The sequence below is a fragment of the Microcaecilia unicolor genome, chromosome 9 (genome assembly GCF_901765095.1).
Source record: "Microcaecilia unicolor chromosome 9, aMicUni1.1, whole genome shotgun sequence".
Classification (NCBI taxonomy): Eukaryota; Metazoa; Chordata; class Amphibia; order Gymnophiona; family Siphonopidae; genus Microcaecilia; species Microcaecilia unicolor.
Window position 1 is genome coordinate 122,532,069 of NC_044039.1, and position 25,880 is coordinate 122,557,948.

Consider the following 25,880-nt stretch of genomic DNA (forward strand, 5'->3'; position numbering starts at 1 on the left):
TCATTGGGGCTTATGGAATCACAAATTCACTTCATGTTTTGCAGATTTCTTTTAACATAACTAAATGAGCTATAAACCCCTAATTTAGCCCATTGGTTTTCTTTTATTTTGTTCTTGTGATGACTTATACTGTGCTAAAACTGAAAACTCTTATCTCTTCTATCTGGTCGATAATAAAAGTAGTTCATTGTGAACACTAAAAGGTTGTTTTGTGGCTGTACATGAGGAATTGTGATACTGAATAAATAAGTTTGTTTTTGTTCCTACTCATGCATCCAAATGTTATATAATCCTGTCAAGAGAGCCAGCTAATCATTTGTTAGTGGAACATAACCATAGAGGCATGGTATGGTTGCATTTTCAGCATACGAGAGTCTAGCTAAGGAACAGGTTATTTTGAGTTCTTCACTGGACCAAACTTGCTTTCCTTGTGCCATCACCATCCTGCTGGATAGGCAGTGTCTTAAAAGGTGGAGGATGAGGGATTTTTTTTTTTTTTTTTACATTTATATCTCACATTATCCCAAAAGAACTGCGGTTGCCACCCTTAGGATTCACCTACAGCAAAGGTACTTAATATGTAATACTTGGTAGCAGTCATGAAACGGTGATGAAATATTTACATAGCAAGCAGCCTGAGACAATAGAGTTATTTTCCACTGAACATAATTAACTTTGTGTGAACTTGGAAGCTAATATTATGTTCAATTGGACAATGTTGGTACATTTAGACTGACTGTGCTTTTGAGGGGAAAAAGATGTTAAATGCTCCCAGGTTTCAACCTAATTAATGTGTTTATATGTATAATTTAAACAAAAAATCAGGTTTTCTGATTTTTCAGCACCTGATTCTTCTGTTTTGGTGGCCCTTTACTAGGTGAGAACATCTGTGCATGAATACAGAGAGCCCTTATAACCAGCCCCTCTAAATGACACAATGATTTACAATTTAGAACTAATTCTCTAACTGATGGAACCAGTACTTCCCCTGTGTACATCCATATGCTGCACAAGCCGGCATGTTTGAAAATATAAGTGAGATCAAATAAAAATGGTACCAACAATAAAGAATGACAATGTGGATAGAGCAGCTTGTAGGTTTGTTTGTTTTGTTTTGGGTGAGGAAGAGAAGGAAATGAAGACTAACCCTATTTGGCTTCAGCTTTTTGACGTCAAGTCATCTCCTGTTCTCAATATAGCCTTCTTGGGGAGGAAGAAGTTATTGGACTCGGTGGGGGGGGGGGGGGGGTAGATCGAGGGAACGAGAGGAAGAGTTGCTGGACTCGGGGGGGGGGGGGGGGGGGGGGGGGACTGAGGGCAGAAAGAGAGGTTCTGGACTCCAGGGGGATTTCAGGAAGAAGAGAGAGAGGTCCTGGACTCATTGGGGAGAGGAGAATGTGCTGAACCCATGGGAGGGGGAAGAAAGAGGGAGGGAAGGGGACAAGTACTAGATCTGCAGGGGTAGGGGGATAGGAGAGATGCCAGACTATGAGGGACCAGGGAGAAAGGAAGAAGATAGAAGACCATAGGGGGATGGAGAGCATGAGTAAGAGAAGGGAAGAGATACTGGACTCACAGGAGATGCAAGTACACAACCCTTGATGCTGTGCGCCTTACTGGGTTGCGTAGGGGCTAAACCATGCTTAGCAGGTTTTCATTTCTACTGTGTAGTAGAATTATTGTGGTACAGTATATGGATATTTTCAGCACATAATTCCCTGGAGTGTATTCAGTGTACATAATACCATCAGTAATAGAGATACAAGGGGTAAATGACTGGTGTAGTTGCGCCACAGACACAGTGAAGGGGTCTTTCACTGCTATGTTCAACAGTACCTTCACTGTTCCTTTTCTGCTGACGTAGGCGCTGCCCTCACCCTAAGGATTTTATCTAGCCCTGCCCCAACTCCACTCTAGGCCCTCACCCCATCTTAGCATTAGTCACTAATCACATATATGCCTATGTGGATTTTAACCCTTCCCTCTCTCCTGGCCCTTCAGCCTCGCACTGGCGCCTATTTTACAAAAGTTTGCTCCCCCTGATGTCAAAACCTGGCTACGCCTCTGAGACTGCCCCTAGCCAGTCCACTGAAATATTCTTCACTGTTTCTCTGCTCCAAGTCTCCGCTAAACGAGACATGTGAGATGCTTCTGGGAATCCCTAATCAATTGACACCACTGTGCCAATCTATTAAGATTTGGTGGTAGCTGCAGGAAAACATGATCCATCTGCGTAAAGCACACTATCCTCCGACACCTGCGTTCCACACTCAGCACATAATCCCTCACTTGGAGATACGCAAAGAATTGAGAGCCAGAGATCTGCCATTCATTTTTAACCATATCAAACGTTGGGAATGCATCCCCTCCCACTGTTGCTAGGTGTTCTGATTTATTTAGGTTCATCTTTGTTGGTCCTGTGTTCATTTAAGGGCTGGCAGTATGATTTTGAGGTTAGTACTAGATGAAGCTTTTAATGGCAAGTCTTCTTTCAAGTCCTTTTAATGTTTATTTTAGTTTGTCCCATACCATTTGAATCTTTAATTTGTTTTTTGACCCCTTTAACAGTAGTTTATACTATATTTTTAATAAAACTTGCTATACCACCAAACTCATACAGATCACAGCAGTTTATAATATAATGGAAATATAGAACAATTAAAGAGAAATAAGATATGCTATTAAAGCTAGTAAAGAACCTAATACACATACCCAAGTCCCATGCGCACACATGTAACACAAAAGGAAAATGTTTTGATATCTTGCAGGAACCAAATGCGTGGGGGGGGGGGGGGGGGGAGAGGCTTTATCATAATTGTAATCACCTTTTTATAGTTTTAATTTTGAATAGAATTGGTAAAACCAACTAGTTTGCCCACTTTACTGTTTTTTGTGTTGATTTGTTAGCTGCTGTTGGACTTTGCTTCTTTTCTCTTTACTGTTATCTAGAAAATGTAATGGATTAAATTAACAAATTAGAGAGCTTAAAATTATTAACCTGATACTAGTCATTTGTATTTTAAAATTGCCATGGTACTTGAGGACTGAAGAGTGGCCAGTGTTGCTGGTGATAGGTGTGGTTGATAGCCAATATAACTCCAGTTTTTAAAAAGGGTTCCTTGGCTGATCCAAGAAATTACATTGGCTAGCCTGACTGTGTTAGGCAAAATGGTAAAAGCCATCCTAGAAAACAAAATTGCTGCACATTTAGACACAGTTTGATGGAAACAAGTCAATATGGGTTTAGCAAGTCAAGTCTTGCTTTATTAACTTATTTTTTAAAAGACCCTTACTAATATAAAACCCACACCTAACTGACAAGAGAAAATCATTTAACTTTTCCTAACAAAGAACTCTTAGTATGCAGGTTCAAAAAATATAGATTGAGCCAGATAACTTAAATGCACTTGCAGGGAAACTTCAAAAAGAACATTACTCCTATTGTAAGAACATGAGACTTTAACTACAAAAAAGACATGGAATTGAAAGCTGTGCCTACTGTGGATTAGAAACTGGCTAAAATACGAGAATCAGAGTAGGATTAAATCGATCATTGTGAAGGAACAGTGTGTTTTAAGCTTGTAAAATATATTGGGTATTTTCCTGCATTAATGTCTTGAAGTGTATTTCTCCTATTTGGCCAGCAGGTGGTGTTTTTCTGCTGTAAAGCTGTTACAGAGAATGAATGCTCTTTTCTACAAAAACAGGATGCAAGATGCAGTATATTTTTGAAATGTGTTCTGGACTCTGATTGGCCTGGCTTTTGAAGCTAACTAGCAGTTACCGCTTTTGAGTTAAGTCTTAGCCAGGAAGAAAATATAGCAGGATCTCTTTGTTAAGGCTCTGTGAACAGATATGTCTTGATCTTCCCAGGTACTTTTCAGAAAGTAAACATATGTTTAGTTATTGCTATAATTGATTCATATTTCAGTAATCTGTTATTGTTGTCTGATTTCAAATTTTTGGTTCATTGGTCAGTATATGTTTAAGACAATAAACAATTGTTTATTGCCTCTTCCTGTCTGGACTGATAAAGAATCCTGGTGGTTTGTATGTTGGTTCTGTGAGTGCTTTCTGAGAACTGTGGGGCCACTGGGATTTTGGCCCCAGTAACTTAGAAATATTGGTGATAATTTGAGAGCAGGAGACTCGCCCAGGGGTAGTTCTGACCCAGTTGGTGGGAGAAGGGTGCTAGTATAGATAGAGCCCAAGCGGTTGGTGCAAGCGGACCTGAGCTGTGCTGGGGGTAGACCCTCTGAGTGGCCGCTGGGTAACCCCAGGTGGATGGCTAGTCGTTTCGTGGCAATCATGTCTAGTCTGGCTATACCATTCTGAACACGTGGGTGTTATCTCCTCCTACTAGCAGAGAAAAAACTGATCTTTATATGTGACATAACTGGTATAACCTGCTAGTGCTCAGTGGAAAGATCTAGTATTCTCTACCTTTAGTAGATGGTAGGTTGTGCTGACTGGTGCTCTTGGTCCTTGGCCGAAGCCATTACAGCATAGTTGAGCCTAAAAGCCACTCCCAGGTTACCTGGTCCCTGGATCAAATTGGACCAGAACTGGTTGAGCACGGAGCTTGGCTCCACTACCCCCAGTCATTCTTTTTAACAGCCACTGGGTGTGAGGCATTGGCTCAGACCTGCAGGATCCTGCTTGAGGGGTATGGGTGCCCATTCACCCTGTTTGGGTGTCTTTCCACCAGGCTTCCCCTGCAGCTCTCAGGCAATTTAGAAAAAAAAAAAAAAAGGTTAATTGGATTTGCCTGGCTTAGCTTTATTCCCTTGTTTAGGGAATAAAGTAAATTGCAAAAAAAAACTGCTTTGTAGCCTTAGAAGAAAAAAAAATAAATAAATAAAAAGCAAAAAACAAAAACCAAAGTGCAGCAGAGATTCCAGGGCCCCAGGCCAGGTTGGCCTGAGAGGCATGGCAAGCCTGCACATGCCAGCCACATGGCCAGGCATGTCTGCCAGTAGGTGCTGCATAGTCTGCTCTTCTTGCGATGGACTGTTTCTGACTTCAGGAACAGCTTGTTTGGGGGGGGGGGGTGCTGCTGGAGCTGCTGCTTCTCCTCTCTGCACTGAAGCATTTGGACCCATGAGCCCGATTTGTCTTCGGGAGGAACTGTGGCCATATTGCTCAACTGTGGGTCAGCCCTAAAGTGGCAGGCTGTCACTCTTACTTCAGCAATTATGTGAGTTGAAGGCGGTGAAACCTGTTCTTGCACAGTGAGGTTTGAGTCATTATTCCATTTATTTCATAGTCCCAAAGAGTGGCTCCTTTCGGCCCATCCTGGATCTAGAGGGAATTAATTTCTGCGAGTTATCATTTTCGCATGGAAACCCTCCAGTCTGATCGTCTTGGTTCATCCGGGTGAGTTCTTGATATGCTTCCATGAGGTCCATTACATTCCCATTACATCCCATCACAAGAAGTATCTTTGTTTTTGTGTGCTTCCAGATTTGAGCCTTGCCCTTTTTTGGCTACTGCTCCCCTGCACCTTTTCTAAGGTAATGGTGGTGGTAGCTGTGCATCTGTGTTGCCAGAGCATCCAGATTCATGCCTGTCTGGATAATTGGGTGATTCAGGCTAATTTGGAAGTAGAATCCAGTTTAACCACCTTTCAGGTCATTTCTCTCCTGAAGGGCCTGGGTTGAGTTGTGAATCGGGTCAAGAGTTGCTTGGTTCTCTCCGAAGTCCTACAGTACCTAGGTGTTCAGTTCGACACTGCTCGAAGGATGGTTTTCCTCCTGGAGCTTCAAAGCTATGGGTGCAAAAGCACAGATTATGCAAGTTGTCGGCTCCAAGGTATGGGACTACCGGCAGCTCATTGGGTCCACAACTGCGATGCTGGAGGTGGTCCCTGGAATAGACTTCCTGAGCCGGTACGTCAAGCTCCATCTCTGGCTGTCTTCAAATCTAGGCTGATTTTAACTACTAACCCATACTCATTTGTTCAGCACTCATGTTTTATCATTCCCACCTTAGTAATTCCCTTATCTCTTAATTGTCCTGTTTGTCCTAATATAAAGCTCCATCTCTGGCTGTCTTCAAATCTAAGCTAAAAGCCCACCTTTTTGATGCTGCTTTTAACTCCTAACCCTTATTCACTTGTTCAGAACCCTTATTTTATCATTCTCACTTTAATATTCCCTTATCTCGTTTGTCCTAATTAGATTGTAAGCTCTGTCGAGCAGGGACCGTCTCTTCACGTTCGAGTGTACAGTGCGGCATATGTCTAGTAGCGCTTTAGAAATGATTAGTAGTTTTTTCGAGGTTCTCGATGTCTTCCGCCTTTCGTATAGATCTTTTGGGCAGTTCGGTAAACAGCAGTTGTGGGTCTCTTGGCATCCAAGACTTCCTTTACCCGGTGGGTGAAGCTGGCCGTGGTTTCGGCCTGTATTTTGGGAGGCTGTTCTCCTCGGGTTGGAAGGCACACTGTCCTGGGCATGTGTCTACGTCTTGGGCAGAGGCTTCGTTGTCTTCCCTGATGGATTTTTGTAGGGCAGAGGCGTGGGCTTGTCTGCTTGCCTTCAGTGAGCATGATGGTATAGCGGGGGCCACGCAGGTAGCGGCTGCATTTGGGGCGCCTGTTCTGCGTGTGGCAGGTTTGACTTCCCACCCTCGTAGGGATAGCTTTTGAACATCCCACTCATCCTGGAATAGTGGGAATGAACGTAATGGAAGGAGAAATTAGGACTTACCTGATAATTTTCTTTCCATTAGTTCTTCACACTATTCCAGGAGCCCTCCTGTGGTTCGACGCCCTCATTGGTGGCTCTATGCACTGTCTTGTAGCCTGTTTTCCAGGGGCCTTGTCTTCGAATGCTTCTTGGGGCTGGATGTGTTGGTTGCTGACCATGCTCCTGATTGGGCGTTCTTCTTCCTTGCTTGAGGACTGATACTGAGGAGCTGAGCTGCTAGCAGGGAGCTATGTAGTGGTTCTCAGTTCTGTATTTTCTTTCTCCACCTGCTGGTCGATAGACATAACTACCCAGTCGTCCTGGAATAGTGTGAAGAACTAATGTAAAGAAAATTATCAGGTAAGTCCTAATTTCTCCATAACTTATTTGTCTGTACTGATCTGTAATTAATGGAAAAATATTTCTTTCCACCTTCTTTGCTTGTATTCCAGTGTATGAGTTTTTCTGCCTTCGAGGGTATCTCCATGTGATACAGACTGTTCTACAGACCTTCCCTACCACCCATTGCGTACTCTATGAATAGATCTTCTAAACTGATTTGACTTTCCTGAGACCATTAGGCTTTTAAGCAATGTGAAATGTTTTGATATAAATAGAGCAGATAGTTTGTGCTATTCTTCAAAAGTTTTAGTGATATTACAGCTTCTTTTGAACAGCTTTCTGCCATCTGCCATTCGGTGTTAAAGTAGTTTGAGGAGTAAAATTATTTCAGGGCACCATACTTGAGCATTTAATTTTTTATTTTTCAGGTTGAAGGAACTGTGTATAAACTGAAGGAAAAGTGAGCGGGCAAACCACGCAGAGAGGGGAGATGGACATATACACTGTGTGATGTAAGTATATTGTACCTGTATCTTTCCGTTAGCTGAGAAATTTGTGACTGAGGAAACTGCAGCTGTAGAGAATGCTAGAGGACTACTAATCTGTTAAACAAGGAGCCCACATCCTGTCCAGTGTGTTAAGAAGGCAGCAGAGAATATAGAGGTTTACATCTAACAGTTGCTATTAATTTAAAGATCAGCTTCTGTATAATGCTGAACAAGAATAATGGATGTAGACGTTTGCACTGGCTGTAGTGAAATGCTCTTGGGGGATGTTTCTGTGTTTTGCTTGTAGCACATTTTCCTTTGTAGGAGATCCATATTCCCATTTCTGTCCTTGGAGTTGCAGTAAGCAGTGAAATCATTTTAATGGTCATGATTGCTTCTGGGTTTCTGCTATCCTGCCTCTGCAATTTAATGTAGACAATACACAAAAGTGGACGATACCAGTCACAATTTTCAAGATAAACAATAAAAAGTGTATTTTCTTGCTGTTCTTACTGGAGTGCCACTCTTCCTGCAAACCACGGTGCTACATTTCTGTGCTTGGCATGACAACATTCATATAGTGTTAGCTCTTATGGCTGACCTATATGAACTCCTGAAGAAGGCTTGGGTGCCGAAACACGGCCCATGCTGTGAGTACCATTATATACCAAATTTGGAAATCAAATGATCTTTATTGATCATCTTGGGGATTGTGATTGATATTGTCCACTTTTTTGGCCAGATGTTCCCCGAGGACTGGGTTGAAAACCACTGCTCTAGGAAAATTTTTGAGTCATGGTCAGAATTCTATAATCATCCAGTTGGTCTCTCTTGAGTCTTTGATCTTGTTGATCACAATCTTATGCTATCAGTTTTGAATGGAATAGGCATTCAGGGCAGAGTGTTGAATTGTTTTTCTGGTTTCTTGTCTAATCAATGCTATAGTATTAAGAAGCAAGAAGACTTGTCAGCTCCTTGGATAGCTAGTTGTGGAGTCCCGCAGGGTTCTCCTCTATCTTCCTCCCTATTTAACATCTTGCTCCACTCACCGAGAACAGTCTGAGGCTTAATGTAAAATTTTTTATTTATGCCAATGATATGACTGTACTGTTCCCATTGGATAACCACTGTGAGCTGGTCACCCTTCCAGGCCCTGGCCAGGGCTGACCCTGCTTAGCTTCCTTCGCACACAGTCACGGTTGGGCTCTACACTTCTCGGTAATTCACCAGGACTCTGCCTCAAACACAGGGGAGTTCTTCCTCCTCTTCACCTTTCACAAATGTTCACCAACACCAGGCTTCTCATAACTAAAGGTTTTATTAGTTGCCATTTAACATAATCTTCATGGCTTATTCCTTCTTTAACTTAAACATTTCTTCTTCAATTCAAACATTTAAAGCAGTTCCTCAAACTTTCACAGTTCAAACAGCCAAACAAAAGCATTTACTTTTCTTTCTCAGAGGGTAGTGCAGCTGTCACCTTTTCAGCAGAGAGCTTCAAAAGTCCACAGAGTTCAGCCAGTACCTTCAAGGGGATCTTCTTCCTTCAGCTGTCAGGTCTCCAGCTCCTCCCCTCTCACCACTCAGGCAGGAATAAGGTGGTTAATTAGCTCCTCCACCCATTTAGGCTCTTCCCCCTAATAACAGGCAGGACACAGCCCATAACCACCTACACCTGTTTCCAGCCCAGGACTCTCCTTGGTCCTAGCAACCTCCACCTGAACATTTCCCTACTGGCTCCCTCCAGTGGCTCATCCTGGACATTTTCCCCCATTTCTATGGGAACAGCGCCATCTAGTGGCCTACCCAGGATAGGACAGCCCCTTATTCTTCACACCACACAGGAATTGTTTTGCGTAGAGGCAATCAAAGATTAGATTTAATCCTGTTAGCTCAAATTGAACCATGGAAAAACTAACTTTTTATGGATAGGTTCTACTTATCATAAATATTTTTCTCAAAGTTTTACTATTAGATCTGTTAAATTCATTTTTGAATGTTCGAGGATTTGGGGGGGGGGGTGGGTTGAGGTGGACTGTCATCTACCTCAATTAAGAATTCTTTTCATATTCTAAAAAAAACTTAGATCTGTCTGTAAATATTTTGAACCTGCTATGTTTGGATTTCCATGTTGGTCCAGACTTCCATTTTATTAAAAATGTACTATTGTAATATGTTATGTTACATCATGTCTTATAGTCCACCATACACCTGTTCAGTTTGAGATGGATCACAATAATAAGGAAGCCAGAACCAATACCGTTCCATTCAATTTCCAGCTCTTATATTCCACTTAAATCCATCAAAGCAGGTTACACTAAGATTCAGATACCAATAGTAGATCTACATATTCAGAAATATTTATTGAACAATAAAGTTTTCAAAAATTGTCTAAATTGAAAATATGAATTGGTACTCCGAATTTGAACAGAAAAGCCTAGGTAATCGCATATAGTCCAAATCTAAGAAGTCTGAAGCCCTCTCTGTGAGAAGAAAAGTGTTTAGAGATTTTTCATAAACAGTAGGTAATGTTTTAAGGTTGAATTTACAACATCAGTATGGAGCTCTTGACAGTAAAGTTTTTAATGCCTTTAAATTTTCTCCCATTTCCTTCTTTGTATCATTCTGAAAATCCAATAGCATTTCTTTTAGTTCCATCTTATTTATTGGGTCAGTCCCACTTATGTATGGAATTGGTTCAAGATCAGAGCCTGTTCTTTCCTCCTGCTCAGCCATAGTGGCAGACTGTAACTCTGCTATGCCATCTTTCCCTCCACTTTGGGAAAAAGTTTTAATATCGTGGTATTTCTAGCCTGGCATCTGTACAAATGGTCACCAAAATTGCCGCCATTGACCATACTACTGTGGATGGGAGGATAGTTGCTAAAATGTAAGGATTAAAAGTGATAAAAGTTTAGAAGGGGAGGATCCCTATATTCATGCAGCTGTTCACTGCTGACATCAACCAGAAAGTCTTAGATAACAAATAGCTATTGGAAAACTTCCTGAAAACTCCTAGCTAAAAAAATGTGACAAAATGCTAAAAATGTCATGCACACATTAATATGGGGTTCACGTCAATAAATGCAAGGACAGGCTAAAATTTTTCCTCGGTATCACGGCCTCAGCATTAACACATGCATTAACACAAAAAATTGTAACGTGTCCTAACTGCAGAGATTTCCCATGCTAACCACCTTGAAGTGAATGTTCTGGTTAGTGGTGGAATTCATTGCCCCTACCCAGTCAATCGTCTCATAAAAAATATGCTGACCCCCTTAGCATTACTGATCCACTGCCAGGGTACCCCTATTCTTTCCTCTGCTTACCTGAGAACAATGACTTGTTATATTTATTGCATGGACCCTAAGTATGCTGAAACAGGTATGCCATTTTTCTAACTAGGGAAGCTATGAATTTGTTAGTCTTTCAAGGCTTTAAAAAAATACAAGATTTCTGAAGTGCACAAAACCGTAATATTGTTTTGCAATTTCATTAAAAACTGTCAAAGCAGTTCCAGTGTTAAATTTCTACTTGAATCAAATCTTTGTGATGTTGGGAACTCTTCCCTTTTTTTGTCTTTATTCCTGACTCAACAAAATGTTTGGAAAGAAATTAGACAGAAGTTCTTGACCACTTGTCTATCTGAGGGCTAAGCTACTTTCCAAAAATTTAACAGAATGATACCATGCTTCATGTGCGAGAAAAATTAGCAAAAAGAGGGGATCCGTAGAAATAGTACCTAAAAATTGGTCCAGTGCATTTCTGTGGGAGATGCAATTTCATATTTTGCATCATAGAACACTGATATGTGAAGCACAGGATTTCTTGCTGCTGAATGGTTAGGGTTTTGGGGGGGGGGGGGGGGGGGTTGTTTGTGTGTGTTCTGCCACAGAAAACACAGTTCCTACTTTCCCACTTCAATCTTGACCTGAAATCTTGAGCCTGGTGCTTCAGGCAGTTCAGGAAATCTTGTTTTCAAGTCAGAAAACTTCCTGTGTGATTAACATTGATGGCATAGGCGTAGTTTGACTGTTTCATTTGGGGGGGGGGGGGGGGCAAAGGATGGGGTGGAGCATATTAGCATATTCATTTGCATATACACATATGCAAATGAATATGCTAATATGGAGGAAGGAATCGACAGGCAAAATATCACAGATGCACATTTCAAAAAGTTGACATATTTCAATTAATAAATTCTGTGCTTCTTTAAAATAAATTATATGCAATGAGTATTTTTATATATTGAAAAACAGCATCTTTAATAGAAGCACTTTATGTATTATTATTCATCACCATTTAAAGGGTGAAATTATTTACAACGTGACATTTTGTTTTCCCATCACACCACTAATCCACTCCTGCAGAGAATAATCCTCTTTAGGAAGTGATGAAACAGCAATCCCATCTTTCACGTGATATTTTAGCTGGGGTGTGATATTTTTCACACAAAAATGAACGTCAAAGCTGGTGGAATTTACTTCCAATATTGCATCTTGGTTTGGTAACACTTTTTTTTTTCCATAGACTACTAAAAAAAAAAAAAACTCACCGCTGACGTAAAATCATTTTTTGAGGTAATCATTTCATCCTTAAATGGCATTTAGTCCATGAGGTACCATAGGTAGGTATTTCCCCGTGGGAGTGCAGTCCCTAATTTTGTATTGGACGTGCAAACGATCACATCACAAAGAGACAACGAGGCTACCCTTCCACTCTGCCTAACAGCTGACCTATTATGCCTGCCAAATAATAGTAGACTAAGGTTTTTGTTTTGAAAAGAAAGACTTTTACCTAGTAAGCCCTATTTCTTTACACAGACAAGCCCCTGCCCCTCTTCCTGGAGCATTGCTTGGAGCTAGAAATTCTTCCCTCTCTGCTAGTAAAGCCGGGGAGGGCTGAACTTGGATGAGCAATTTGAGCATGTGGCTGCCTAGCGTTTGGCAGCAATGATTCGTCCTCCTCGGGATGTCTGAAAGCAGCTCCGAGCACAGCCAGAGCAGAAGCGGCTCCTCGCTTGCTCTCAGCCTCAATTGGCTCTTCGGCTACAGCAAAGGTGCTGAAGGATTGAGCTGCACCGCCAACCTAAAAATAGAAATACCTGAGATGGCAGGGATCTATTACACCGCCATCCGAAGATCTACTCCCAACCCAAACTCTTGCAACCTGGACAGCTGACGAAGACTGCTGCCTGTGCCGGAGGGAGGAAGAAAGGGGATAGACAGACACGCTCGTCTCCGTCCGCTTCGCTTCCCTGCCCTCTCTGCGTCCCCCTCGAAAGGAAATGACATCAGAGGAAGGCGGGCCGCAGACATAGAGGGCAGGGAAGCGAAGCGGACGGAAACGAGCGTGTGCCTGCTTGTTTGTTTTTTTTTTTTTTTTTACTACTGGCACCAGTCGTCACGTCGTCGTCGTTTGGGGGGGCATTGCCCCCCCCCAGTCTACGCAGGGCCGTGCCTAGGGTCTCTGGCGCCCCCCTGCAGACCATCAGTTGGCGGCGGCGGCCCCCCTCCCCCGTGAAAATGATCGCTTACCTCTTGCCACACTGACAGGAATTGTCAGCAATATTCTTAGAAACAAACTGCTATACATTGCAAAATAAGATAGCAGATGTAAATTCTCAAAGTGGACATATTCCAAACACTAAAATGAAAATAAAATGATTTTTTTTTTTCTACCTTTGTTGTCTGGTGACTTTCTTTTTCTGATCATGCTGGCCCAGTATCTGATTCTGCTGCTATCTGTCCTCTTAACTCCGTTTCCAGGGCTTCCTTTCCATTTATTTCTTTCCTTTCCTCCTTTCTTCTTCATTTCTGGTCCTCAGCTTCTGCCTATTTTCTTCATCCATGTGCAGTTTTTCTCCTCTCTTCCTTTTCCCTCATTTCATCTCCTTCATCTCTCTTCCCTCCCCTCTATGTCCAGCAATTTCTCCTCTCTCCCTGAGCCCTGCCCTCCCATCCATGCTCCTCTGTCCCCTGCCCCCTCCATTCATCCCTATTCAGCAATTCCCCTCTCTCCCTGAGCCCTGCCCTCCCAATCCATGCTCCTCTGTCACCTGCCCCCTCCATTCATCCCTATCCAGCAATTCCCCTCTCTTCCTGAGCCCTGCCCTGCAATCCATATCCATCCATGCCCATCTGTCCCCTCCATTCATCCCTATCCAGCAATTCCCCTCTCTTCCTGAGCCCTGCCCTGCAATCCATATCCATCCATGCCCATCTGTCCCCTCCATTCATCCCTATCCAGCAATTCCCCTCTTTCCCTGAGCCCTGCCCTCCCAATCCATGCCCATCCATGCTCCTCTGTCCCCTGCCCCCTCCATTCATCCCTATCCAGCAATTCCCCTCTCTCCCTGAGCCCTGCCCCTCCCATCCATGCTCCTCTGTCACCCTCCATTAATCCCTATCCAGCAATTCCCCTCTCTCCCTTCCATGACCCCCCACCTCGCATCCATGCTCCTCTCTCCTCTGTCCTCCCGCTCCCATCATGTCCCAGTTGGCCTGGCCCGCCCTCTTCTCCCCTCCCCCTTTGCATCCATGCTCGTCTCTCCCCTGCCCTCCCACTCCCATTGTTCAACTACTGCCCGTCCTCTTCTCTCCCACCAACATCCCTTTTCTTGTTTTTTCTTTTTAAATTTACCTCCGTGGCGGTCTAGCAGCGCAGCGTCAGTGAAGGAGGCGGCACTCCCGACGTCTCTAGCCTTCCCTTCGCTGTGTTCCGCCTTCTTCTGACGTCAAGACGTCAGAAGAAGGCGGAACACAGCGAAGGGAAGGCTAGAGACGTCGGGAGTGCCGCCTCCTTCACTGACGCTGCGCTGCTGGACCGCCACGGAGGTAAATTTAAAAAGAAAAAAAAAGAAAAGGGATGTTGGGGGGGGGGGGGGAGAAGAGGGCGGGCAGTAGTTGAACAATGGGAGCGGGTGAGCATGGTGCGGCGGCGCCCCCCTGCCATGCTTACCTCGCTTACCGTGTTGGCACGGCCCTGAGTCTACGCCCATGGTTGATGGAATTAGATTCATTGACATAATCCCTTAGTCTCGTAGTAGTTCTCAGTTTTGAAAAGAGTGCAAACAATTTTCTAGACCCGATAATTTACGGTCCATTCCGAATCGAGCATCGCCCCAAGGTTTTGAATTTTCTGAACTACAGGAACGGTTACATCATCCATGAAAAAGTGGGATGGAATATCATCAGAAATCCTGATAAGACCAAATTTTGCAAGGTTCAGTTTTAAATGGTTACCTTTCATCCATTGACTTTTAGAATGTTTTGACATGTTACACTTCTGTCTACAGTCTTCCATTGTCTTATCAATATTTAACAAAACTGAATGTCATCAGCTTCCTTGTCATCAAGCAGATGAATCCATTACGAGTGGGTTGTGTCCATCAACCAGCAGGGGGAGATAGAGAGCACTGAAAAACCATAGTGCCTCATGGCCAGCTAGCTCCATCTGCCTCTTCAGTATTCTCTATCTCCCCAGCAGGGTGGTTGCAGCTTGTTCAAGCTCCTTCAGAAAATCTGCCTGGGGTGGCTCCTGTGCTTTTGCCAGTTGTAGCAGGGGTGTTGTGGCTGATGGTGCCCACTTTAAAGGCAAATAGGTTAGCCCTTTCCCTGCCTTACCCGGCCCCCGATGTGGAAGTAGACAAATAGGCAAGCCCTGTCCCTGTCTTTGCCCACGCTATGGATGCAGGCATATAGGTTCGCCCTTTCCCTGCCTTTCCCACGCTACTAATCCTCCGGAGTTGGAAATTTGCCTCTTTCGCTGTTGCCTCAAACTTTCCTCACAGCGTTAAAAAAAAAAAAGTCATGTCGCGCTTTGGCGCTGCGATCCCAGAAAAGAGGTTTTCTTCTGATTGTGCAGAGTGACCGGAGACTCGGTCTGGTGAGGTAAGAGCATTTTATAGCTCCGGGGAGAGCCTGCATTCGGGACGATTTTGGCGCAAATCCGCCATTTTGAATTTCCGCCGCTTTTGGCGATGGCTGCTGAGAAAGTTAAGTGCTGTTCCGCTTGTGGCTAGCGCAAATCTGCAGCGGGGCTCTGTAAGGCGTGCTTTTCAGACGGTAGGAGCCGGCCCGAGCATGACGAGCGATGTTCCTTCTCGCTCCGTGGAGCTGGCAGCGGGCGCCATTTTGGAACAGTATGGCGCGACCCCCGCTGAGGCGGAGGGGTTTGAGCCTGGAGGGGCACCTCGTGTGGAGGCTGATAAAAGAGCTGTTCCTCCTGGACTGGAACCGGGAGGCCAGGGTGAGCCATTTTCCCCTGAATTTGTTTTATTGCTGCACAATGCATACCTGTTAAAAAGAGCTCTTCCGCAGGGGTCCCCTGCAGCACTGCTTTCTGTATTCCCTCCAGTGGAGTCTGGCCTTGGATTACTGTCAGGTGTGTTTTCCCCTGACAGATGGCCGCAAGACAAGCGCAGAAGGGTGGATTCCCCTTCAGAGTGGCGCACCCCCAAGATTTCCTCAGATCAGTGGGTCTTGGACCTGATCAGAGAAGGCTACAGAATAGAATTCACGATAAGAGACGTGTTTGTGGAGTCCCGATGCGATTCTGCCGCCAAACGGGCGGCGGTAGAGGAGACCTTGCAATGCTTGATTCACATAGGGGCGGTTTCCCCCGTGCCTCCCGCCGAATGCAGCTCTGGCTTACTCCATTTACTTCATGGTGCCGCAAAAAGGAGGGTCTTTTCGGCCTGTCCTAGACTTAAAAGAAGTCAACAAGTCTCTGAATGTGCGGCATTTTCACATGGAAACCCTGCGCTCCGTCATAGCGGCGGTACAGCCAGGAGAGTTTCTCACGTCTCTGGACCTGAAAGAAGCTTACTTGCACATTCCAGTTTGGCCCCCGCACCAGAGGTTTCTGCGTTTTGCGGTGATAGGAAAACATTTCCAGTTTCGGGCCTTGCCTTTTGGCCTCGCCACAGCTCCCCGAGCCTTTTCCAAGGTAGTGGTGCTAGTAGTTGCTTTTCTCAGGCGAGAGGGTATCCAGGTTCACCCGTACCTAGACGACTGGCTCATCAGAGCAGACTCTGCAGAAGAGAGTCATCAGGTTACAGCCAGAGTGGTCTCAGTACTGCAGTCTCTGGGCTGGGTCATCAATATAGCCAAAAGTCACCTGACCCCCTCTCAATCTCTAGAATATTTGGGGGTCTGGCTCGACACAGCCTCGGGGGTGGTCTTCCTTCCCGAGCAAAGGCAGTGCAAGCTTCAGAACCAGGTCTGTCTGCTCCTGAGGATGCCTCGCCCGCGAGCTTGGGATATAGTCCAGCTGTTGGGGTCGATGACGGCCACTTTGGAAGTGGTGCCTTGGGCGAGAGTGCACCTGAGACCTCTGCAGTGTTTCCTGCTTCAGCGGTGGTCTCCAAAATCTCAGGATTATCAATGCAGACTCATGTGGCTCCCTGCGGCCCGGCTCAGTATGGAGTGGTGGCTCTCAGACAGCATGCTGCGGCGAGGAATGCCGCTAGCGCTCCCCGATTGGTGCCTGATGGTAACAGATGCAAGCCTGAAGGACGGGGGTGCACATTGCAGGGTCTCTGGACACCCGAGGAGTTGGAGTGGTCCATCAATCGCTTGGAGTTGAAAGTGATTTTCCTGGCGCTTCTGGCTTTTCAATTGACCCTAGAAGGATTGGCTGTCAGAGTTCTGTCGGACAACACGACAGCAGTGGCCTACATAAATCTCCAAGGAGACACTCAGTGCATAGCACTAGCAGCCCAGGCCGCGCAGATTTGCCACTGGGCCGAGCTTCATCTACAGTTTCTGTCAGCAGCTCATATTGCAGGTCAGAGCAACGTGCAAGCCGATTATCTGAGCAGGAATCAAATCGACCCAGCGGAGTAGGAACTTGCAGACGAAGTATTCCTGCAGATATGTGCCAGATGGGGCAAGCCCGTAATGGATCTTATAGCATCAAGCACAAATGCCAAAGTCCCGTGCTTCTACAGCAGACGGAGAGATCCTCGCTCGGCAGGGTTGGATGCCTTGGCTCCACCCTGGCCTCAAGGCCTCCTATATGTGTTTCCTCCGTTGCCCTTGATAGGGCGAGTACTCCTGCGGATTTGGCTTCACCATAAGTACATAAGTAGTGCCATACTGGGAAAGACCAAAGGTCCATCTAGCCCAGCATCCTGTCACCGACAGTGGCCAATCCAGGTCAAGGGCATCTGGCACGCTCCCCAAACGTAAAAACATTCCAGACAAGTTATACCTAAAAATGCGGAATTTTTCCAAGTCCATTTAATAGCGGTCTATGGACTTGTCCTTTAGGAATCTATCTAACCCCTTTTTAAACTCCGTCAAGCTAACCGCCCGTACCACGTTCTCCGGCAACGAATTCCAGAGTCTAATTACACGTTGGGTGAAGAAAAATTTTCTCCGATTCGTTTTAAATTTACCACACTGTAGCTTCAACTCATGCCCTCTAGTCCTAGTATTTTTGGATAGCGTGAACAGTCGCTTCACATCCACCCGATCCATTCCACTCATTATTTTATACACTTCTATCATATCTCCCCTCAGCCGTCTCTTCTCCAAGCTAAAAAGCCCTAGCCTTCTCAGCCTCTCTTCATAGGAAAGTCGTCCCATCCCCACTATCATTTTCGTCGCCCTTCGCTGTACCTTTTCCAATTCTACTATATCTTTTTTGAGATACGGAGACCAGTACTGAACACAATACTCCAGGTGCGGTCGCACCATGGAGCGATACAACGGCATTATAACATCCGCACACCTGGACTCCATACCCTTCCTAATAACACCCAACATTCTATTCACTTTCCTAGCCGCAGCAGCACACTGAGCAGAAGGTTTCAGCGTATCATCGACGACGACACCCAGATCCCTTTCTTGATCCGTAACTCCTAACGCGGAACCTTGCAAGACGTAGCTATAATTCGGGTTCCTCTTACCCACATGCATCACTTTGCACTTGTCAACATTGAACTTCATCTGCCACTTGCACGCCCAATCTCCCAGTCTTGCAAGGTCCTCCTGTAATCGTTCACATTCCTCCTGCGACTTGACGACCCTGAATAATTTTGTGTCATCGGCGAATTTAATTACCTCACTAGTTATTCCCATCTCTAGGTCATTTATAAATACATTAAAAAGCAACGGACCCAGCACAGACCCCTGCGGGACCCCACTAACTACCCTCCTCCACTGAGAATACTGGCCACGCAATCCTACTCTCTGCTTCCTATCTTTCAACCAGTTCTTAATCCATAATAATACCCTACCTCCGATTCCATGACTCTGCAATTTCTTCAGGAGTCTTTCGTGCGGCACTTTGTCAAACGCCTTCTGAAAATCCAAGGAGAGGTGGTTCTCATTGCCCCGGATTGGCCCAGGAGGCCGTGGTATGCGGACCTCCGGCGGCTGCTGGTAGAGGATCCCCTGCCATTACCTCTGGTACCGAACCTGTTGTGTCAGGGCCCGGTGACCATGGAGGACACCTGCCGCTTTGGTCTTACGGCATGGCTATTGAGAGGGCGCAATTGAGAGACAAGGGATATTCCAGTGAAGTCAATTTCCACTCTCCTACAGGCCCGCAAGCGTTCCACTTCCGTGACTTATGCCAGGATTTGGCGCCAATTTGAGGCTTGGTGTGCTTCTAAAGCGATCACACACCCATGCGGGCTTCTGTCTCGCCGATACTTGACTTTTTGCAGGATGGTTTACAAAAAGGCTTGGCCTATAATTCCCTGTGTGTTCAAGTGGCAGCCTTAGCATGTTTTCGAGAGAAGGTCGCTGGCCTCTCTCTGGCTGCTTGCCCGGATGTCACAGTTTTAGAGGGGTGCTTTGGCTCCTTCTTCCCGTGCGGGCCCTGTGTCCGGCCTGGAACCTGGGGTTAGTTTTAAAGGCCCTTCAGTGTTCACCCTTCGAGCCGCTTAGGCGAGCTTCGGAGAAGGATGTGACCTTAAAGACGGTCTTTTTGGTAGCTGTGACATCGGCGAGACGGGTGTCTGAGCTCCAGGCGCTGTCCTGTCGAGACCCATTTTTGCAATTCTCAGAGTCCGGAGTACTGGTGTGTACGGTGCCTTCCTTCATGCCTAAGGTTGTTTCAGCGTTTCACCTAAACCAGCCTATTTTCCTGCCCTCCTTTTCTAAAGAGGAGTTTCCAGAAGCCTATGGGCAGTTGCACCTTCTGGATGTGAGAAGGACTCTGTTGCAATATCTGCGCATGTCAAATGCCTTCAGGACCTCTGACCATCTTCTTCTTCTTTTGTCAGGTCCGCACAGAGGGTCTCCAACATCTCAGGCCACTATAGCCCGTTGGCTCAAAGAAGCTATCTTTTCAGCATATTTGCTATCTGGCTGGCCTCCGCCTGAAGCCTTTAAGGCACATTCCACAAAAGCGATTTCCTCTTCTTGGGCTGAAACTGGAGCACTCTCTCTTCAAGAGATATGTAGTGCAGCTACTTGGGCTTCTAAGCTCTCGTTTGCCCGACATTACAGGCTGGATGTGGCTGCCAGAAGAGATGCGCATGTTGGAGCACAAGTGCTGGCGCGTGGTGTGGTTTGCTCCCACCCTATCTAGGGATTGCTTTGATACATCCCACTTGTAATGGATTCATCTGCTTGATGACAAAGAAGGGAAAATTAGGTTCTTTCCTTGGTAATTTTCTTTGCTTTAGTCATAGCAGATGAATCCATGATCCCTCCCTCAGTGGTTCATTATGCGATTCATGTTACTTTTATGTTCAGTTTTTCCTGTAGATATGTTCCCTCATTGGGAGAAGTTGGAAAACAGTCTTCAGGATTTCTGTTCAGTTACAGCAGGATGAGTTAATTCCTTCCAGGAGGATGTCTATTCCCTCCTTTGAATTATAGCTCCAGTTTTGGGGCGTTCATCCGCTGTGAGGAAAGTTCATGTTATTATGCTTTGCGGTGTAACACTGCTTTGGAAGCTTCAAATACTGAAGAGGCAGATGGAGCTAGTTGGCCATGAGGCACTATGGTTTTTCAGTGCTCTCTGTCTCCCCCTGCTGGTTGATGGACACAACCCACTCGTAATGGATTCATCTGCTATGACTAAAGGAAAGAAAATTACCAAGGTAAGAACCTAATTTACCCATATAAACAAAATTGGAGACCTAAGCAACATAATAATCTACAAAGGGGTGATAAAAAAATTATAAAATATTGCTGATAGACAAGAACTGTGAAACTCTAGTAGGACAATCAAATTTGGAAGATTTAACAGTTTTTTAATAACTCGAAATTTTCTGTCACTCAGAAATATGACACCATTCAAATCAATTGATCTTAGCCAATTCAACAAAATTCTATGGTTAATTGTGTCAAAAGCTGATGAAATGTCTGACGTAATCAATAGAAAATTCTTCCCTTTATCAAATCCAGCTTTTATGTTGTCTAAAATGGAAATTAGCAACGTCTCGGTATCATGCTATGTACAAATCCAAATTGGTAAGATATCTAAAATATCATGTGTATTAAGAAGGTCTGTTGTTCATAAACAATCTTTTCAATAATCTTGGCAAAGAGTGGAAGAGATGAAATGGGTCTGTAGTTCTTGACAGAAGTAAGGTCTAAAGAACTACAAACTTTCCACATGCAACTTATAGAATAAGGTCAATTGCACACATAACTTAGGGGTCCTTTTTACCAAGGTGCCATTGAGCTAGCGTAAATGCTTGTGCCTAAAGTTAGGCACGTAAATACAGACTTACGTTGGTATTTTATGATGGCAGTTGGCGCACAACTGCTCATGCTTTGCGTGGATCATCCTGGCATCTAACTTTAGGCAATCTACAGAAAATTACCCCCAAACTGTGAATCAAACCAGTGAGCCAGCCATATAAATCTCAGGGGCTCTTTTACTAAACTGTGCTAAAAGTAGGCCTGTGCTATGACTGCCCCGTGGCATTCCCAGTGTGCTACGGCCTCTTTTAGCGCAGCTGTAAAATGGCTGATTTTTCATTTCCTCGATTAATGGCCACCTGTGAATTTCCCAATTAGCACGTGGCAATTACTGCGTGAGTAGACGGAAAGGGCTCATGCGCAAACTGTGTGCTAATCGATAGGCATGTGGCAATGTGGCTGTGCTAACCGATTAGCGCTGGGCATGCCTACTCTCCACCCCCCCCCCCCCCCAAACACGCCCCAGCTCTAAAAAAAAAAGTTTTTTTTTAGCATGTGGTAAGCGTGTTCAGATGTCAACACTACTTCAATAAGCCTGAGTACGCCCTGCAGTTGTGCATTTTCCCACATGGTAATCACAGGTTAGTGCTTACCACTGCTTAGTAGAAGGACCCCTTAGTGTATGTCTGTTTTACAACCTGTTTTTCAGTCTTATTAAAAAAAAAAAGAAACAAAAAACTTAAGCTACATTTATAGAAAGAGCCTGAAAATAGGGCCACTGAGAGGGGGGCAGAATTCCCTGGGCCTGGCCTCCAAGGGGGGGGGGGGGGGGGGCAGGGCCAGCCGTGGCACCAACAAGCTTCTTCCTACCTGCTTCTGGGTTTGTCCTCTCCTGTTCCTGCGTGTCACCCCAGTCCCGGATGATTGCATTAATGCAAGCATCCAGGTGCTGACTCCCGGCACAGACACGAGCAACACAAAAGAGGGCTCAGACAGAAAGGTGGGGGGGGGGGGGGGGGGCGGGAGGAGGAGGTGATCTACGCGCGCACAGTGCCCGGGCCCGGCTGTGACTCTTGGCAGCCCTGCCTGAAAATAAGCTTGCAGTAGGCCCAAAGGCTTTACGTCTTCAACATTTGGTAGTGTAGTAAAGAGCACCTCTGTAGAACTTATTATTATTTCAGAAATGAGGAAAGGTAAGGTATATATTTTTGTGTCTATTATAGTGAATGATATGGAACATTTTGCATGACATTGTAATTTATGTTTCTGATTTTATTTTTTTATCATCAGCTGTTCGTTTTGCAGATTGAGTTTGGCAATTTAGAAGAAGTGGAAGATTTTTTTACTTTATGATGAATTTCAAGAAACATGTTCTACCCCGTTTCGGTAGAGCCTAACAGCTGTGAAAAGTCACTGCAGATAATTATGACCACTTCTCATATGAATGGACATGTGGCGGAAGACTCTGACAGTGAGGTAAAAAATGCAGATCTTTCATCTTCAGAGGAACCTCAGAAGCACAGAGAGATGGCCGTTGATTGCCCAGCAGATTTGGGTTCCCGGACGATGCCAGTACGGCGAAGTGCCCAACTCGAAAGGATTAGACAACAGCAAGAGGACATGAGGCGCAGGCGAGAAGAAGAGGGAAAGAAACAAGAGTTGGATGTTAATTCATCCTTGCGACTTAAGAAATTGGCTCAGATTCCACCTAAGACTGGAATAGATAATCCTATATTTGACACAGAGGAAGGCATCGTTCTGGAGAGTCCCAGCCGTGCTGTGAAAGTACTAGGTATGTAGAAGTCTATTTGCTTATAAATGATTTAAAATGGTACAATTGTTCCATCTTGAGAGTAAATTTTAAGAGAATGGTGATGTTTTCCTTAACTCCCATGCCCTCTTCCCAAACCTGAGTTGTCTGAGTTGTACACTTGGGATAATCCTGTAAGGAGCTGCCTAGTTTTAGGCAGCAACAACATGTTAATGCCAGTATTCTAATCATTTACGTGTGTATGTGAATATGTACTTGTGTGAATGACCATATTCTGACTATACAGTTTCCCTGTGGCTCTCAACCCAATGCTCGGGGCACACCTAGCCAGTGGGATTTCAGGATATCCACAATAAATATGTATATGAGAGATTTTACGTGCAGATGAGGCAGTGCATGCAGATATCTCTCGTGCATATTCATTGTGGATATCATGAAAACCCATCTGGTTGGGTGTTCCCTGAAGACTGGGTTGAGAACCACTACATTGTTCTGTAAGTGCATGCCATTGTTCAATAATATATACTCTGCAGGGTGGGAATTTTACATGGACGAAATCTGGGTGGTTTGTGGGTGGTGCACACTTAACGCGCATAAATTATAGAATGCTATAATTCATACACATTCTATTGCAATGTAGGCATGAGCAATTACACCAGCTCTATGGCTGACGTAAACGTTCACGCCTTAAGTGCTGATGCCTAGATTACAAAGAATGCATGTAAATGTAGTATTTTATAATCTATGCATGTATGTGTGTGGGCCCTCCTCCCACCACTCTTCCTGTCTGGGTGCCCCCTTGCAAAGTATGCACCATCAGATATTGGTGTGTACTTGTAGAATACTGTATAGCTGGAATATGGTCATCTGTATGTATGCACTTAAAGTGCATAAAATACCAGAATAGCGCCATTTACATTATTTCTTACTGCCTAAATTACACAGCAAAGGTTAATCTTCCCAGTACCAGGTCAGTGGCAGACTGGGACAGGCTTTCCTCCATGGATTGCACCATCCATCTTTCCTTTGACCTTCATGAGCCTTTCTGTACCAGCTGCTGCAAAGAATCCCTAAATCCTAATCCTGCCAGCAGAGTGCTTTATTGTAGAAATGGTATTAGCAGGGTGATATGCTATGCTACACATCATTTGGTACTGAGACCAAAAATTTCCACTTCAGTTTCATCGGCTCACAAAACGTCTCATATGCATGCAGTGTCTCCTAACTGGGTGGTGGTGGTGGTTTTTTTTTTTTTTTTGCAAACACTGACATTTTCATACGATGTTTCTTTTGCTAACTTCCCATGTAGGCCATATTTGTGGGAAAATCTTAAAACTGATGGATAGTCAACAGTCTCAGCCAGAGATTCTGTAATATTAAGCCGAATTGTGACCTTCATCAGCAGTTTCTTTAACCTATGGCTGACAACTTTGGAGAGATTGCCTGATTGAGGAGTATCTTGGTAGTACCAAATTGTTTCCCCTTATGGCGCTATCCAAGTACTTTGAAATTTTCTTATAGACTTCCCTCAATCTGTACTTTTGAATAAATTTTCTCTCCAGGTTCCTTTGGAAGCTTTGTATTCAGTATGTTTAGTCTTTTGCTAAAGATTTTTTTTCATGCAGATAAAATAGTTTTGATTCTTCTTCCAGGAGTATTCAAATTAGCTCACTTACTATGACTGGATGTAAGCCTCTTTTTCATACCAGCCCCAACCAGATCCTGAATCTCTCCTCCCTCTCCTTCCCCTCCGCCTGATCAAGCATCTCATTCTCCCTTCCTTTCCTTCTGTTCTCCACCCCACCCCCCCAGGTTTAGCATCTCATTCTCCCTTCCCTTCCTCCTCCCCTCTTCCCAACCAGGTCTAGCATATCATTCTCCCTTCCCTTCTTGTCCCCAATCAGGTCTAGCGTCTCGTTCTCTCTCCCCGCCCCAACCAGGAGCAGCATCTCTTGGTCGCCCTCCCCAGTTCCTCCAGTGGAGACCCCTTTCCCTGACACTGGCCCAGACCAATGTTTAAAAGGGAGGGGTCAGCAGGGGCCAACATTGGCTCACAAGTCTTGCATTGAATAACAGTACAGTAAAGGATTATTAGAATGAAGCCAGTGCAGAGATAAAGATGCAAAGGGGGAATCTACTACCCTCAAATTTCAACTAGGGGAAGATGTGAGAGTGTCATAAATATAAAGGGTTTTTTTTTTTTTCAAACATATTGCTCCAGTTTTGTACAGATGGTAATAGTAATAGTGCTATCCTCAATACCATTATTACTATTTATTTGTATTTAGCTCACACCTAGAATTGGTAGATTCACTGAAATGTTGGTATCCTGGCACTCACTACTTAGGTCAACCACAGTAGTAAGAGGTATGAAGACTTGCCCTGAGTCACACACAGATAGAGGGCTACTTCATGCCCTGGAGTTTTTCTCTGAATCATGTTCAAAGCTTTAGCTACTAGAAGACCCCTTCTCCATAAGACTTCCATGTTAAATTAAAAATACATCTTGAAAAAGCGGCGTCAAACATGTGAACTTGTTAAGCAAATAAATTGGCTGCGAGTTCAAATTGGTTGCCTTCAACTGGAAGGCGAGAATCCCCTATTTCACCTGTTGTATTCAGTGTTTTGATGCATTCACTCAAGATATTTAGACCAGTTGAGTGTAGACTTTTATATATGCTAATGATATTACAATTGTGTTTCCAGTGTCTCAAAACTGTGATTCTTCACTAGATAAGATGGAAAAAAGTTTGGATTTGATAGATGGTTGGATATCACTTCATATATTGAAATTAAATAGGGTGAAGACCAAATTCCTTTTATTACGAAATTCTGTGAATAATTGGACCCCTCAGTCGTTTTCTATCAATACCGATAATTATATATTAGAGTCATCAGTACAGATATTGGGTATCCAAGTACTACTACAAATCATTTCTGTAGCACTACAAGTAGATAATCAGTTGTCTGTGGAACTTCCAGG

At 44.5% G+C, this 25,880-nt stretch overlaps 1 protein-coding gene across 3 annotated transcripts in view; it reads left to right on the forward strand.

Annotated features, from left to right (window-relative positions):
- The window catches only part of MPP5 (membrane palmitoylated protein 5), a 211,368-nt gene that overhangs the window by 60,555 nt on the left and 124,933 nt on the right, over positions 1-25,880 (forward strand). For 2 of the 3 annotated variants that reach the window (XM_030214105.1, XM_030214106.1), the window contains exons 2-3: positions 7,457-7,540; positions 22,417-22,918. In XM_030214105.1, the coding sequence (XP_030069965.1) occupies positions 22,495-22,918 (424 nt within the window). In that variant the 5' untranslated portion in view covers positions 7,457-7,540; positions 22,417-22,494. The remainder of the gene's footprint in view (positions 1-7,456; positions 7,541-22,416; positions 22,919-25,880) is intronic. The other variant, XM_030214107.1, reaches the window with a different exon arrangement.